This window comes from Drosophila santomea, chromosome 2L (assembly GCF_016746245.2).
Source record: "Drosophila santomea strain STO CAGO 1482 chromosome 2L, Prin_Dsan_1.1, whole genome shotgun sequence".
Lineage (NCBI taxonomy): Eukaryota > Metazoa > Arthropoda > Insecta > Diptera > Drosophilidae > Drosophila > Drosophila santomea.
This window is the reverse complement of record NC_053016.2, coordinates 14,159,652-14,176,085: the sequence shown is the minus strand read 5'-3', so window position 1 is coordinate 14,176,085 and position 16,434 is coordinate 14,159,652. Positions and strand designations below refer to the sequence as shown.

The window sequence follows — 16,434 nt, the reverse complement described above, 5'->3', positions numbered from 1 at the left end:
GTATGTTGTATTCCTTGAAAAGTATGCAACAGAGCTTTTGTATTCCACATTGTTCGCATTTTGCAATTCTAATGAATGAAAATGAGTAGGTGAAAAATTCCGTTTCATCATGATAGGAAAAATTAGTCCTATCTTAACAATTTTGTACAACTACATTGTGGCGCACGACATACGAGTATACCCAGTAGCCCCTTGAACCTGATAATGAAATCGGGCACTATCACCAAATGGGCCAATTCTATTTACGAGAACAACTTCAACAGTGGTGGTGAAGGCAATTAGATCAATTTGTTTACTGGGTGAATCCATCCACTTGACTGGCAAGTTCAAATTAAATGATTGCGGCTGCTCAACTGAGCTCCAGTTCGTTTGCATCCGCGTTGGCGAGCGGTTGTGTCATGTGTCCGATTTCCACGGCTCTTTTTGTGATTGCGGCCATTCTGGCCTTGATCTATGTCTTTCTGACCTGGAACTTTAGCTACTGGAAGAAGAGGGGCATTCCTACGGCGAAGTCATGGCCTTTTGTGGGCAGTTTTCCCAGCATTTTCACACAGAAGCGCAACGTGGTCTACGACATGGATGAGATCTATGAGTATGTGTTATGCTAGCTACGTTATCTAGTTACTAATTGCATTTTTATCAGGCAGTACAAGAACACCGATAGCATTGTGGGAGTGTTCCAAACCAGGATTCCACAACTAATGGTCACCACTCCAGAATATGCGCACAAGATATTTGTTAGCGACTTCCGCAGCTTCCACGACAATGAGATGGCCAAGTTTGTGAGTAGAATCCGATACATACAGATTTAACGAGCACCAACTCATAAGGTGATTAACCCAATAGACCGACACCAAGAAGGATCCCATTCTGTCGAACAATCCCTTCATATTGACTGGTGAGGCCTGGAAAGAAAGACGCGCTGAGGTCACACCCGGACTTTCGGCAAATCGGGTAAGCTTACGTTTCCCTCGAGCTGTTTATTAAAAACGTATCTCGTTGGACCTGATACCCTTATCAATTGAAGTGCTCGCATCAATTAACGGCTCTGCCTCCCCAAAAGGTGAAAGCTGCCTATCCCGTCTCGCAGCGCGTTTGCAAAAAGTTCGTGGAATATATAAAGCGACAGAGCCTAATGGCCGCCTCCCACGGACTAAATGCCAAGGATATCTGCTTGTGCTACACCACCGAAGTGATATCCGATTGTGTCCTGGGCATTTCCGCCCAGAGTTTCACGGATAATCCCACACCGATGGTTGGAATGACGAAGCGCGTCTTCGAACAGTCTTTCGGCTTTATCTTTTACACGGTGGTCGCCAATCTATGGCCACCAATCACGAAGCTCTTCAGCGTTTCGCTTTTTGCCAAGGACGTGGCTGAGTTCTTTTACGACATCATGGGGAAGTGCATCCAGGTGCGGCGAGAAAGTCCGGCGGCACAGCAGCGAGATGACTTCCTCAACTACATGCTGCAGTTGCAGGAGAAGAAGGGACTGGATGCGTTGGAGCTGACCTCGCATACCATGACATTTCTAACGGACGGATTCGAGACCACCGCACAAGTGCTTACCCACACTCTCCTTTTCCTGGCCCGCAATCCTGAGGAGCAGCGGAAATTGAGGGAGGAGCTCGGTACCGCCGAGCTGTCCTTTGAACAGATAAGCGAGCTGCCCTTCACTGAAGCCTGCATCCATGGTGAGTTTTTTGGCAAAACCTGAAGGAGTAACCCAAGTGAAATTGTATCTATATCCCCAGAAACCTTGCGAATTTTACCACCTGGCTTGGCTGCCCGCAAGGTGGTATCGGAGCCCTACGAGATTGCGAACAAAAATGGAGTGAGCGTGAAACTGAACCCCGGAGATGTTGTCATCGTTCCAATTAACGCCTTGCACAACGATCCCCAATACTACGAGGACCCTCAATCCTTCAAGCCAGAGCGATTCTTGGATGGTGGAGCCAAGAAGTACAGAGATCAGGGTGTATACTTTGGTTTTGGCGATGGACCACGCATTTGTCCCGGTCTGTAAACAAATTATTTAAACAATTTATGTTACTAAATATACTTTGATTGCAGGTATGCGCTTTTCACTCACCCAAATCAAGGCAGCCCTGGTCGAGATCGTGCGAAACTTTGACATCAAGGTTAATCCCAAAACGCGCAAGGATAATATAATAGATGATACCTACTTTATGGCTGCCTTAAAAGGCGGCGTTTGGCTGGACTTTGTTGAGCGCAAATAGTTATTCAACATTAATACGATTTTATATTAGATATAGTTTAGATACAGTTGCATACATAGTATATTTCAAAACACCGATAATACTTTAATTTTGTAACTAAAAACCACACTCTCAGTCACGACTTAGGGCTAGTTGCACTAGGGGCAGCACCTTGATGGAGGACAAGTCCGCCAGAATCGCTTCGATGCTGTCCAACGAGGCCACCTGCATGATGCTCTCCTTTCTGAAGCTGAGAATGATGATGGCGAATAGCGGAAGGATCTCCAAGCTATCAAAGCCAAGGATCTGAAAGGCAAGGGAATATAGTACTACCAACAAGTACGGAGGCGTAATTCCTACCAGATCCCAGAGGACAAGCAATTGATCAGGTGGCAAATGTCCGGAAAACGCTCGCATAAGCCACTTGAAAACGACCCGCAGGCTGAAGTAGATGCGGTGAAATGGGTGAAAAAACTTTCAAATGGATAACCCGATCCCAACTCACGGCTGTATCTGGAGCTCGCGAAAATGGGACCACAATTGCGGCTCGTAGGTCTGCAGCAGCTTCTCGAAGAGCAGGCACAGACTCACAATCCCCTGAGGATGCGTGTTGATGGTGGTCAAGCGATGGCAGTAGCGGATGTAGAAGGCCCGGAATGTATAGTACAGATTGACCGGCGAATCATACAGGTAACAGAAGGGTGCGGCAAACATGCAGATGCCGTGGAAGGGCACCACGCCCGATGGCGGACCTTCGTATGTCTTGCCCTTCACCGGAAACGCCTCGTACTCCACACATCCACCGATGTCCGTGTCCCGGGAGAAGCAGAGCAGCACCTGGTAGAGCACGTCCTCGAACACAAAGTACTGGTCGTCGTTGGAGGCCGTCAATTGAATGTCCTTGAAGACCAGCTTGTCCACGATGTGATCCGTGGTCCAGACGGCATTGCGCAGCTTTTGCCAGTACTCAATATCCTTCGGAGGTATATATTCGTATTTATAAGTTATTGATCACAAAAAAAGTAGTTACATAGTCATGCAGCTTGCTGTCCAGCACAGAAGCCCACAGAGCTCCCCTGTAAGGTGCGGGAGTGCAGCCCTTCTTTAGGAACTGCTGGCACATGGGCGCATGCCTGCCCTCCAGAATCCTCTGGCACTGAATCGTTAGATCCGGCACTCCCAGGTAGCTATCACTTCGGAGCAGGTCCGCATAGTGGGCACGCAGCTCGAACAGATTTTTCACCGGAAGTGCAATGTGGGAGAACTCCCATTGTGGTATTTGACTGAGATGGAAATCGCCAAGTTACCCAAGTTAATGATATAAACCAAAACTTACTCCGTATTTTCCGTGGTTTTGGCCGGTCCTTTTAGCGAGAGCAGCACCTCCAGTAAATCCTTGGGAGCGTAAACAGGCCTATAGTTGGCCAGATCTAGAAGTTATATCAAGATTGAGTTTCATCCTAAATGCTTACGAGATGCTTACCCATATTGTAGTTGCTCAGTTCGTTCCACTTGGCCATAAAGTCCTCGCGATCAGCACTGATCCTTGGCTGACCATGCAATGGAACCTTCAGCTCCGTGCACATGGCATTCAAACTCTTCCTAACCCTTCGATCCCAAAGAACACCAGCTCTTTTCAGATAACCAAGTGGATCACTAACGGTGGGTTTCTATTACAAAACACATAGTGAAGAGCTTTTTAATTCAGTTGCCCAAGGACTACATACAATTGTCCATAAGGTTAACGAGCTAGTTGACAACTCTATAGTTGTGGCACTTTGAGATCTTTTAGTTTCAACTAGCATTTTAATTTATATGATAAACGTTAAGCTTTAAAATACAATTTTTGCAATGAAGTTACAAAATAAGAAAATGATTGGAATAACAAGGAATACGTTTAAGTAACAATTCAAGCACTATGATTTCCATTATAAATTATAAAGCGAAATTTGGTACGCACCGCTCCTTGTTTGTTGGCCAGGTTTTTGTCATCCGTTTTGGACAGTCGCGTCCGGACCAAGTTGAAGACAATGTTCCGGATCTCCGTCTCCAGTCCGGCGCTTTTAATAGCATCCTCGAGGGTGTTGCGCATATCGTGGGTATCCACGGTGGGATTGCAGACCAGTTTCTGCAGCTCCTTGTAGATGGGCTCATAGCTCTTCGTGTTCTTGATGGCCGCGATTACCTTTGCGGTCATGTGGTGGATGCTAGCATCCTGCAGCTCCTCCATGCCGATAGCTCCTCGACCGTTCTCACTACGTGGCACTCTGCCACTGACTACCAACTAACTATTTACACCGTTCTGATACTGATTAGCCCCAACTTTGGGCTCTCCTAACTCCGTCGTTTGACTTTTATCGATCAAACTCCGTCGCCTGCTTTGATTTGGAGTCGATTCGACTCGACTCGATTCGATTCGAGTCACATCCTCGGCTGTCGTCGCTTCTTGGCGACGGAATGCAAACACTTGTTTGGCTGCTAGTTTGGCGTTAGTTTCGATTTGATACGTTCGCTTGCCGCCCCTCGCAACCAAGAAATTCCATTATGTTTCGTTTCAAATGAAAAGCCAGAGGCGCGTGAAATTGCTTTCCATATAATTTTATTTTCATGCACACCAAAACACGTTGAAACGCTGAAACTGAGTGGCGGCAACTTTTCCTTTTTCTTGGCATCTGTCACCTGGCCCAACGAGTTGTTGACGTGGTCGTCGGTGTGGCTCCTCCTGTTGATTGCAAAGGTGGGCCAAACTCACCTGAACATGTCAGCGTGTCGAAAGTTTTTCACCGGAATATTATTTAGACCAGGCCAAAATAAGTTTTTGAAATGGGCAATATTTTAACCCGAAAATAAAGATATAATATAGAATCATCTGTGTTAATATAGTATTATTATTTTTTTTTTATTTTATTCATGTTTATTACATGAATAGTATTATTATATATATGACCCACTGCTCGATTATCATTATTTCATGATTTTCCATTTTTATTTTTTTTTTTGGTTTGTTTTGCATGATTTTAATAGTTCTGTTTATCTTTTTTTCTTTTTTATTCGCTTTTTTGTTTTTTTTCTTCCATTGATTGTAAGCATAGATTGCCAAATGGAATATACTTGCCTTTAATTGCATTTATACTTAAGTTATATTCATTTTTTTTGCATAGAATTCTGCAAGGAAGCATTCTTCGTGACTATGATTCAAGCAATTTTTCTATGATATCGTCGTTCACGTAAGTGCGACCTTTTAGTTGGCGGTTCATAGTGGAAAAGTTCTCCCCCTTGGCATATGGAGGACCATTATTGGTTTCCAGAAAATACCTGCCCCTCGCTCTGCAATTAAATAGATGGAAAAAGATCTGGAAGAATGGGTACTGGCACTTACTCCGGATGGACGTGGAAGCCCATCAGCTGTACATTTTGCTGGGGAACACAGATGCCCGTCGCGAAGCTCTTAAAATTGGGACAGTGGAAGCCATAGAATCCAGAAGTGGATGAAATGGACTCGGCATAATAGTCTGCGGCTCGGTTATGGTAGCAGAAATGAGTCTCCACTAAAGGTGGAACCATGAAAAAGGGAAATATGAGTAAACAGATGGTAATACTACATACTCTGATTAAGGGGTCCGCAGTTGGGCTGTGATACACCCATGTTCAAGTAGAAGTCCACGTGACCCACTGCCTCCAGTAAGCCAAGTAGCATCACATCCGTGTGCACGACGTCCACGAACTTGGCATCAGTGGGATCGAGCTTTTCAGCCGTATCGTTGACCAGGTAAAGTGGCTTTGCCGGATCGAGGGCTGTGATGTGCTCCAGCGTGTGCTGCTGAATAAGCTGGCCAACGAAGCCAGCCACATGGGCGCCTAAGCCCAAGCCAATTAGATGCAAATCCTCTGTCCTGACCAATCCGTCCTCGATGAGCTTTTGTAGAAACTGAGCAGTACATAGACCTACATATTTGGCATTGTGAACCGCTTCCGTATAGCACGGTTCAAAGGCTAGTTTTGGATAGTTCAAGGATAACACATTATAATCCTGTTTCAAGAACAGCGGACGTAGCTGAATATTGGGGCTGAAATCTCGGTGCCCATTAAAGCCATGGATCAGAACTTTAAGCGGTTTGAGTTGAGAAAATGAATCCCTAACAAGTCCAACTGTTGGGAGCTTCTTTCCCTCCGGATTTTCTTTTCTGCGCATTCAGGTAAATAATGAAAACCATTGCAATATAAATTCATCTTACGTGTAGAGCCAAAAGGAAATATTGTTGTTTGGACAAGATTCGTTGCGCAGGGAAAAGCAGTTCGTTTCCTCATCTACGAAAGCAGCAACGAGAATAAGACACGGACAGCCTAAAACAAGATTATTTTATGACTTTATTGATAGGACAGCCCAAAATACCTAATAAAACCAACAAAGACAAGATATTGGTCATCATTCGCCGATTCCTTTGAAATCTCTACTAGTTTTATTTTACAACTTTATATGCTTCAGGTTCTATAAACTATTTTAATTAGGTTCGTTTCGTTCAAGCGAATAAGTAACCGGAAAGCTTTTATAATTACAAAAGATGTGCATATCTAGCGCCCAACGTGGGGCGCCAATATATAATATATTCTCACACCTTTGAATTGGTATGCTGAAGATTAAGTGCAATAATTTGATCAAATATCAGTCAATATTCTATTCGAAATTCACATAAATCAACATGTCGACCTTCTCGCATTGAGTTCGCTCCTGAGCGGAAAAAATTTGCAGTGGTAATTACGTCGTAAATCTAGCCTTAAATTTCATGCCACCAAACTGTCAGCGTTCGAATTAGAACTTATGCCACAATTGTGGCCAACACTCAAGCTATTTATACAGATACACAGTTTGGGCATTGGGAATTATGCAAAAACAATCGAAGTGACAATGTGTGAGTGCAATCCAACCCCTTCCCATTGTACCAGCACCATTCCGTCAGCTCTCTGGGACATTCCAAAAGTGTTTCACGTTTTGTCATAAATAATAAAACTCAAATGACCATCAAAGCGACTACTGTGCGCCTTTGCCAAAAAATGCCATTGCCGGGAAGGTTATCCACTCATACAGAACTATCCGAATCCGAGTCCGCATCCGAATCCAAATCCGAATCCGCATCCAAATCCGAACCCATGCCCAAAGAACTATATACATAGCATCCCCCACAATTGGCCTGTCCATCTAGCGTGATGTCCATTTGCCAGCCTGAATGCCTGTTTGTTTGTTCTAAAGCAAAAATCTAAAACCAAATCAACATTTTCGAGACGAAAGTGGAGAGGATGAAGGCGGCGGCTGAGGATCGGATGGGTGTGTGGTTAACCGCAGCACTAGTGGCTATGGGCAAGTAGTCAGCAAATGGCGAAGAGCCTGTGGAATCGGCTGTGGACCAGCCATCGGCATCTGGCCCACACTCATGATCATATGGACAAAAATTGCTATAAAGTACTAAAAATACAATTACCGTGAGAAAATCGCACTGATTTTGTGACTGATTGTGAAGACGTTTATAGTCGATTTTTAGTGACTGACTGAGTGACCGACGGACCAGGCCACACACACATCTGCACTCGCAGAAATATGGATGCGAGGGTGTACCTATATCTGTATCTGCTGTATCTGCTGTATGTGCTGTATGTGGTGTATCTGATGTATCTGCTGCTCTTTTGCATAATTGTGGCGTGCGTTGTGCGCTCGTTTTTCCGGCTGCCAGCGCCAAAGATGATGGAGATGACGTCGCCGTTCTGCCGCCGGCCGACCTTAAGGCATCAGTACCCTCGTCCCTCACCCAACCCCCAGCCCAGCCTATACCCAACCAATAACCCAATGGCCAACAGGCAGTGCACCTGTAACACTTTGATCTGATTTAGATCAGCGTCTGGCCAGAATCAGTCTGCGCATCCGCCTTCACTTCCACTACCACCTCTGTGCACACTGCCACCACCACCACCACCGCCACCTCCACTTGTTCACATTCCAATGGCTGTTAATAAAGTGCTTTGCCGAAAAGCCAAACCAACAATAACCCATGGATGGGATGCTCTGCTCCGTGGATCCGCTGCTCCTCTGCCGACGTGGTGTACAACGCTGCGTATGAGTGACGCTTCCACTAAGCGAAATTTGTTGTTTATAAATAATGATCTTGGCCAGGCGATCGGTTTAGTGCGCGCCCGCAGGCCAACGCAGTTGGAACGCATTGGAGATTGGAATACTCGCTCGCTCGCAAATTGTCGCTTGGCCAACAGATACAAAATGGTATCTATCGGGTGTTGTTTTTGCATTTCTCTGGGCGGATGGATATTGTGCAATCGCTTATGATGTGATCGGGCTAATTTTTGTTAACCGCAGGAGGACGACGAGAAAATGGACATCATGCGCAAGGCATTCCAAATGTTCGACACACAAAAGACGGGCTTCATTGAGACGCTGCGTCTGAAGACGATCCTCAACAGCATGGGTCAGATGTTCGACGATAGCGAACTGCAGGCTCTGATCGACGACAACGATCCGGAGGATACCGGCAAGGTTAACTTCGATGGCTTCTGCAACATCGCTGCCCATTTCCTGGAGGAGGAGGATGCCGAGGCCATCCAGAAGGAGCTGAAAGAGGCCTTCCGTCTGTACGATCGCGAGGGAAATGGTTACATCACCACCTCAACGCTCAAGGAAATTCTCGCCGCCCTCGACGACAAGCTCTCCTCCAGCGATCTGGACGGCATCATCGCTGAGATTGATACCGATGGATCTGGTACCGTGGACTTTGATGGTAAGTAATCCAAGTAACATACAAAACTTATATGCTCACTTATTGCCATTTTCGATCACAGAATTCATGGAGATGATGGCGGGCGAGTAGAGGAATCACGAGTGCTGATAAAACCAACAGAAAATCAAGCTTTTGGGTTTAATTATAATTTTTTATTATTTTTAAATAAATTAACTAACCGCTTTAATACAAACTTTAGTTCTTGTGGTCTGCGAGCAGTAATAATGAAACAGAAAAAAAACTGAAAGATACATATCCATCTAGTTCATATAGTTTACTTTTCGCTCTTACAGGCTAGTCGTCTAACTCTAGCTTAAAAAAGGTTACATGATAAGAACGATAAGATATAAGTTAAACGGTTACAGATAAGGATACATATATAGTATTTACAGAATCGCTTATAACGATAATATATAATATATATACTATATATCTGTATGGTTAGCGGCCTATAAACATCTTTGCTATTTACACAAAACAAAAGAGCCGACACAAGTGCACTTCTCGAGATACTCAACTGCCAGTTCCATATATCTCTGGATATACATACATATATAAATAGGTGCTACTTAAAGGAAGGGAGGAAGGGAGTCGGGCTCCTGTCTGTTGGCTCCTGTCTTTACACTCTGTCTTAAGGCAACTAATTCCGTGGATTTTACAAAAGGCAGCATTTACTTGCACAAAGTCTGCAAAGTTTTCACTTAAACACTACATACAAACAAAACACATGTAAATATGTTCTATGCTGAGGCTAAAGCCTCGGGGGTCAAAGAATAGGCGTCGTAACTCGTTTAGTTAAAGCGTAAAAAAGCTGGCACAAAAATTAAAGTATGTTACAAATAAATTTCGATTCTTTCGATTGATTTTTGTTCTCATACTTATGTACATCAACATGAATAGGTGTCATCCAAAATACATACTCCCTATATTTCTCAAATAGTTAAAGCATTTTTCTAACCAAAGATTTTGCAAGGGGCCTTAGTAACTAGCTCCTATCAACTTAACATCTAGCTTACAATCAGTGCGACGATTAAAGTAACCGTATAATAGGCACCTCTGAAGGATCCTCTGCTTTGCTCCGCTCAAGTACAGGCAACTTATGATTATAACCTAACTAGGAAATTCCGGACAAAAGGTCGGAACCACGCATTCAACAGAAGTTGAACACAAACAGAAAACTAAATGCAACTTAGGTCAAACCTAAAACGAGACTACAAACAGCTGCTTAGACAATCTTAATGGGCACATCGATTAGGCAGTCTGTTTCCAGCCGCCCAAGCGTTTTCTTTACGCGCAGGGCAGTCAGCCGGACGGTGGGGTTCGGGTGCCAGCACTCCTGCATGATCTTGGATACGGTTGCGAGTACATCATCCTCCTGCCAGCGCGATGGTATCGGCGGCCGGAAGCCCTTTACGCACACAACAGCGTGCATGTCCTCGAACGTTGGATCCGAGGGCACCACATCGTGGTAAGGCAGGGCATAGTCCTCACAGGTGGTCGTCTTGGTGCCCGATATGGGTGTGTAGCAGCGTCGGGCCATCTCCCACAGAACGAGACCCACTGAATACATATCCGCCCGCTTGAACTCCTCAAATTGCTTGGGATCCAGCTGCTGATTCAATACTTCTGGAGCCATGTAGCGTCGTGTCCCGACACGTGGATTCTGTGCAATGTGGATGACATCTAGTTCCGAATTGTATTTCACCGCCAGTCCAAAATCAGCAATAGCGCACTGTCCGTTCCGCTTGACCAGTATATTCTTGCTCTTGATATCGCGATGTGCGATAGCCGGTTTGCCAGGGGTTCCAAAAATCTCGTCGTGCAGGTGGGCTAATCCAGAGGCCAGCGAAAACGCTAGCAACTGCAGCTTCTGGGGATTGATCACCGACATGGAAAGGTAATCGTGTAGGCTGCCCATCTCGTGGTAGTCGGTGATCAGCAACATCTGTGTCCAACTGCCATTACCCTTAATGTCGGCGGCGATGAAGCCCAGGATGTTGTCGTGTCGCATCAGCACTGTCTGATAGATTTCAGTCTCGCGGAACCAAGAAGCCTCTTCGGTCGTAAAGAAGGTCTTAACGGCCACCCGCTCATCGCGCCATTTGGCCAGCCAGACCTCGCCATAGCGTCCCTTGCCCACCAGTCGCACCATCTGAATCTGCTTGGCAATGGTTCTTTGCACCAGCAGTGGCAATCCCGATCCGGAGCCCGAACTCTGTTCCACCAGTTGGGACAGAGGTGACAGCTGCGAGTTGCACATGGAGTTGATGAGACGTGGTTGCTTGCGCAGTTTCTCACGTCGCTTGTAGGTGAGGCATAAGCTGGCCAGGATCAGCATAAACACGGACAGGGAGACGATGATGGAGCCGAAGACGACTAGCGTGTGTACGGATTCACTGCTCACGGGCAAATCCGGCGCTGGTGTTGTCAGCTTGGGTGTGTAGGTGGGGTACAAGTCGCGGTTGCAGAAGTCTTCCTTGTCGCAGCAGTCAATGTTCTTGCCATGCAGGTGTGGTACAGCGGCTACCTTGCACTGCAACAAAAGTATATTTTCATTAGCTATGGATTCATTAATTGATTTTAGCAACGAACTTACCATGAAAAAGCCACCGTTGTCTTCAGGAGGCATGCAGCCATAGGTCCGCTCCTCCTCGTACATCCCAGTCGTCTCATCGTAAAGCTGTTGCACTGCGCTGAAGCAGTAGCCACCGGGTCTGGTCTCGCAGGTTCCATTGCTCACGTTGTCTGGACAGCTGCCATCGCAGTAGCAGGTCAAGGAGCGGGCTGTAATCACAACATATATTAAATTAATATACCTTTCTTTGATTATCCACATGAAGAGTCTGGTAAGAATCAAATTATCTTATCAACATCCAAAATTTTAAATAGGATTGACCATAACTTTAGAGCTGATCGTAAGATGTTAGCTTCCTAATCATGTTCTCCTGATCCTCCTCTGCTGTATGTCCTAATGATATCCGGTTATAATAATTAGTAGTCTGCGGCAATAGTGCACTTAAATTTGACGAGTGGGTTGGTCTAATCCCTGCCTTAAAACCAATCAGCCACAATCATTCGCTGGGATTAGGTACAGAGAAGTAACCTGCTAACAATGTTTCCTAAACATACTAGTTATGGCTACTATTTGAACATTAATTATAATCTCCTTAATCCTGCTCATAAATGTGGAAATTACGGATAATAAAAGAAGAAAAAATCTTAAAGAGGTTTAATAACATCTCAATACTACGGCTTTAGTACTTTTTTAATACGCGCTAAACTCCCCTACTAATGCTTTGTAGCTTTTAGAGTACCAAGCCCTGTACTTAAACATTAATGATCAAGTACTCCCCCCAAAATCAATCTAATGACTTGGCTATCCTGACTCGGCGATTATAAACGCCGGCAGAAACCAAACCGCAACTGTAGCATTAAAATGCGTTTGAGCATGAAGAGTGGGCCGTGGCTGCAACTAGTAAGTAGCAAGTAGCAAGTAGCAAGTTGCAAGTTGCAAGTAGCTGCTAACGGTAAGTCGGGCAATTGATTCAGGTCGCTGGCAAATCTGCAACTAATTACAAGCTCGTTGCTGTTTCTGCTCGGCAGCAGCTGCCTTTTCCACAGCCACTTGACCAAGCCTTCTGCATAGGCACACGAGGAGCCCAGAGCAGACAGCTCGAGTTGGAGCTGCAGTTGGAGCTGCTATTGAAGCTCAACCGTTATGGAGTGGGCGTTGTGGCCATTGGGCGCTAGTTTTACGGCCATTTGCCGCCTGCGACAGCCATTGAGGGAAGCATTAAGTGCGTTTTTCCTCGACAGAGATGAGGGGCAGACAGCCAGCCGTTAGATGAATGAGTTACGGTCGAGTGGGTGGCTTTCCCATGGATCGTCGGATAGTTGGAGTGCCAGTGCCCCGACCTGCTCAATACGGTTTCGCATTTAATTGCATTCAGCCGCTTGCAGTTGAGTTCATTCATAAAAACGCCTTTAATGCCAAAGCGAATGTGCCATTTTTTTTACGGTTCGTGGCTGGCACAAGGTGATTTGTTTACCCGCAGACTGTGCGAAAGGTATTTTGCATATTTTTAGACATTTTTATTGACCATTTATAAGTCGTAAAGCCCGAAACGGATGTGTGTCATGCTGGATCTGTGGGATCTGCTGGATACTTTGGAGCGCACATACATAGATCGCTCCGCACTTTTGCTGACTAGCTTTTGGTGGAGATTGTTTTCCGATTCTCATTATTGTTTATTGGCGTTCGCAATTCTGGAAAAACAAAACTCTCGGATTCCATTCGCTTATTTACGCTCAAACGAGCTCGTTACAAGACCCCAGCCATCCATCAAAGCCACAACATTCACACGAAAAACGAGATCGCAGATCGCAGTTAAAAGCTATTAATGGTAATGCCTAAAAATGCTCTGAAAGATACAATTCCGTTGATTAACGATGCGAATTCCTATCGTTTTTTTTTTTTGTTCGGGGGAGCTATATCTGAGCAGGTCGCGTGTTGCCAAGGCTGCATCAAAAAATGCAAGTGACACATGCAAACCGATCACAGTGCGCAGTTTCAGTTTCAGTTGCAGATACAAATTCAAATACAAATACTAAAGAGCAAGACGCTAACAAATACACAAATTGGCGGATGTTGACTGCATTTGGGCACGCCCATTGCCACGGCGAGATAATAATTTAATTACAATTTAATAGCCAGCGACAGCTGCTGTTGGGCCGTTGTCGCCACGCGTTTCCCTCGCGGTTTTTATCGCGCCAATTGTATCTGCTGCCGTTTGGCATGCAAAGCGTGCAGATGCAGATACATACCCACCCAATTGTTTTGGGTTTCATTGAAAACTAGCTGTGTTTCAGCTAGCCAAGTTTTATTCGCTGCCAACTTGTATCCGCAAATACCTGTTGCTTTCTCATCTCTTGCAGCAAAGCGAAAGAAAACAAATCACAGAGAACTGAGAACTGAGAACGATGACCACGTAGCACGGTAGCCTTTTGCGGCGCAGACAAATTATGAATTTCTTACCAGACCAGACCGACCAACAAGAAGAAAAAACAAAAAACGACCAACCAAATTATGAAACGAACCGCGGACAACCAAGTGGCATCCGCCGGGCAGAAAGGGGAATAAAAGAGGCTTGGAGAAAGAAGACGTCGCGCTTCGAAACCAAATTGTTGCCTCTTTCGGTTAGCTGTTCAGCTTCAGTTTTGGCTCGGGGGGCAAGGCGATGTGGCGGCTCCAAGTTGGCGCCAAGTGCACGCGCTTGCCACTCAGCAAAACCCGAAAAGTGAGGAAAAAAAAAAAAGAAAAACAGATCTGAGGCAACCAAACAGAATCTGGCCGGCAGGCGCAGAACAAAGCAATCTCCAGGTTGGCCTTGTGCGCGAGTTTGTTTGCTAGCTGGTTGCAATAAACAACCATTTTTATGTGAAACTCTTCAAACACGAAAGGGAAGTCACAGGAACAGAGGCCCTATATGGCCGGCATTTAAACGCACAAAGATGCAGCCTCGTAAAATAATATTTCCAATCATAAACGGTTGGCAAACCAAAAAAAAGAAAAAACTGATTCCAATCATAATTGACATTATTCCAAACATGCCTCTGAAGATATTTCGTTTCTTGTTTTATGAGTGGAAGGAAACCAAAAACAGTCTGTAATTTAAGTCTTAAAATATGAAAAGCGAAATAATTACGATACAACAATATCATACAGTTTAGCTAACAAGAACTTGTGAGTCAGTTGACTAAAACTCTAAACCGATGGGAAAGTGATGGAAGCTCAAGCTGAAGGCTATAGCTTTTCCACTTGGCCCTTGTGGGTGGAGCAAGCCCATCGAATACATATTTTTAGCCCGGCCAGCAAGTTGATGGGAAGTTTGCGGCACGATCTCGACAGGGAGGCGGCAGGCGGCCCACGCCCACAGTAAACAGCCCACCACTCACGGCTCTCGGAGATTGGAGATCGGATCATCATGGTGACTCTGGGACTATGATGATGTTAGAGGCCTGGGTGGTGGGGAATCGGCACCGGGAAAAACTGCACCCATGTCAGAGGAGCGTTGGCAGCGGAAATCGTTAGCTGAATCATGCCATAAAAAATTCCCCACATGCCACCGACACTGCGTTGCAAAACTATAAACCCATCGCAATTGACAGACCTTTGAACACAGCCACCGCTGCTGATTGTTCTCTATTTGATCGTACCATTACTTTTGCTACCCACTGTTTATGGCTCGAAAGCAGCTGCTCAAAGTCGAGAGTCTAATTAAAATTGCGAGCCGTATAAAGTAATTACGGGTCAATGTTAATCTGCTTGGGGATTCGCTCTCCAAATCGGGCATAACGTTCCGAAAAGGAGTCGCAATCGAATTTAAGCGCCTCTGATTACTACACTTAATTTTAAATGGTCTGATATCTGCTTGCATTTCTACGTGAGATTAAGCACTTTTAAAAAAGTCAAGTACTAACTTATCAAATAAGGTCAGTTAAGTTAAATTAAGGCCGTTATCGAAGTGGGCTAGTTGTAGATAAGGCTAATCTAATTCAATTAGCGATACAACACGTTCGGTATTGAAGCAAGTTTTTACATAGCGCAACTAGCAAGATGAAAATGCTAAACTTAGGATTAGTTAATGCAAATATGCAGGTTATGAACTGCTTACTCGTCCTAGTTACTCAAATGTTTTCTCCAACGCTCAAGTGTGCGAATAAAAGCAAGAAGTACTCGCGCAGTCATGTGATCGAGAAGTATACACAAGTCTATCTACTACTCGAAGTACTCACGGCACAAAAACGCACACCTGCCGGCGCTGCTGGAGTGAGCTCATCAATGGAAAGGAATGGAATGGAATGGCTCATGCATCATCAGCTCCCTAATTCTAGTCCAAACAAAAGCAGCCGTAACTGCAATACTAACAAACAGAAGGAGCCTGTGACGTCTGAAGAGGTGCTTAGCCGGGACACGAACCTTGCTTGGATGGAACAACGAAAGCATAATACTCTTTCCAAACTTTCATTTTCATCTTAAGTTTTATATTTAGAATCTTTTGAGTAGTGGGGAACAAAATACACTACATTTTCATATTTCGAATTTTTTCCTATTGGCAGGGCATTTTCCAGTCACCTGTTAAATACCAAATTCCACTTGTGGCATTTGTGCTTTTCTGCACGTTTTCCTCCGTTCATTTTGTTTTTGTTTTTTATTTTTGGTTTGGGAGGCCTGCGAACTGTGGGCGTCTGTTTTCATTTCCATGGCTTGTTGTTTCTGCGCTATACATTTTTATATAATAATGTTAAGTTTTATTGTTCAACGTAGGCAGTGCGCGGCATGTTGTATTCCCCGGTATTTATTATACAAATTTCGAGAAAAGTGGGCGGCATTTTCCATAATTTCTGTCGTTGCTAATGAATTGGCTGGCTGGCAT

At 44.9% G+C, this 16,434-nt stretch overlaps 5 protein-coding genes across 7 annotated transcripts in view; 2 read left to right on the top strand and 3 right to left on the bottom strand.

Annotated features, from left to right (window-relative positions):
- The first annotated feature begins 364 nt into the window (after positions 1–364).
- On the top strand, positions 365–2,326 carry LOC120458714 (probable cytochrome P450 28d1). The gene is made up of 6 exons (XM_039646462.2): positions 365–592; positions 644–782; positions 847–954; positions 1,064–1,694; positions 1,755–2,018; positions 2,074–2,326. Exons 1-6 carry the CDS (start codon positions 399–401, stop codon positions 2,238–2,240), a joined length of 1,503 nt encoding a protein of 500 aa, XP_039502396.1. The 5' UTR covers positions 365–398; the 3' UTR covers positions 2,241–2,326.
- LOC120458711 (TBC1 domain family member 19) lies at positions 2,238–4,669 on the bottom strand. 2 transcript variants are annotated; one of them, XM_039646458.2, is made up of 7 exons: positions 4,180–4,669; positions 3,703–3,889; positions 3,556–3,649; positions 3,250–3,502; positions 2,725–3,194; positions 2,580–2,661; positions 2,238–2,525 (listed from the first exon to the last, which is right to left on the bottom strand). In XM_039646458.2, the coding sequence occupies exons 1-7, from the start codon at positions 4,447–4,449 to the stop codon at positions 2,352–2,354; spliced, it is 1,530 nt and encodes a 509-aa protein (XP_039502392.1). In that variant the 5' UTR covers positions 4,450–4,669; the 3' UTR covers positions 2,238–2,351. The 2 variants fall into 2 exon arrangements, with proteins under 2 accessions (XP_039502392.1, XP_039502394.1); XM_039646460.2 differs by lacking the exon at positions 4,180–4,669 and adding an exon at positions 3,947–4,081.
- A 720-nt stretch (positions 4,670–5,389) lies between these two features.
- LOC120458715 (phospholipase A1 member A) lies at positions 5,390–6,703 on the bottom strand. The gene is made up of 5 exons (XM_039646463.2): positions 6,613–6,703; positions 6,455–6,563; positions 5,826–6,403; positions 5,599–5,767; positions 5,390–5,546 (listed from the first exon to the last, which is right to left on the bottom strand). Exons 1-5 carry the CDS (start codon positions 6,647–6,649, stop codon positions 5,408–5,410), a joined length of 1,032 nt encoding a protein of 343 aa, XP_039502397.1. The 5' UTR covers positions 6,650–6,703; the 3' UTR covers positions 5,390–5,407.
- A 1,626-nt stretch (positions 6,704–8,329) lies between these two features.
- On the top strand, positions 8,330–9,185 carry LOC120458716 (troponin C). The gene is made up of 3 exons (XM_039646465.2): positions 8,330–8,487; positions 8,581–8,998; positions 9,060–9,185. Exons 1-3 carry the CDS (start codon positions 8,485–8,487, stop codon positions 9,086–9,088), a joined length of 450 nt encoding a protein of 149 aa, XP_039502399.1. The 5' UTR covers positions 8,330–8,484; the 3' UTR covers positions 9,089–9,185.
- Positions 9,186–9,253: 68 nt separating this feature from the next.
- LOC120458710 (bone morphogenetic protein receptor type-1B) overlaps positions 9,254–16,434 on the bottom strand; it is a 52,476-nt gene continuing 45,295 nt past the window's right edge. For both annotated transcript variants that reach the window (XM_039646456.2, XM_039646457.2), the window contains 2 exons: positions 11,595–11,782; positions 9,254–11,531 (listed from right to left, as the gene is read on the bottom strand). In XM_039646456.2, coding sequence (XP_039502390.1) covers positions 10,224–11,531; positions 11,595–11,782 — 1,496 coding nt within the window. In that variant the 3' untranslated portion in view covers positions 9,254–10,223. The remainder of the gene's footprint in view (positions 11,532–11,594; positions 11,783–16,434) is intronic.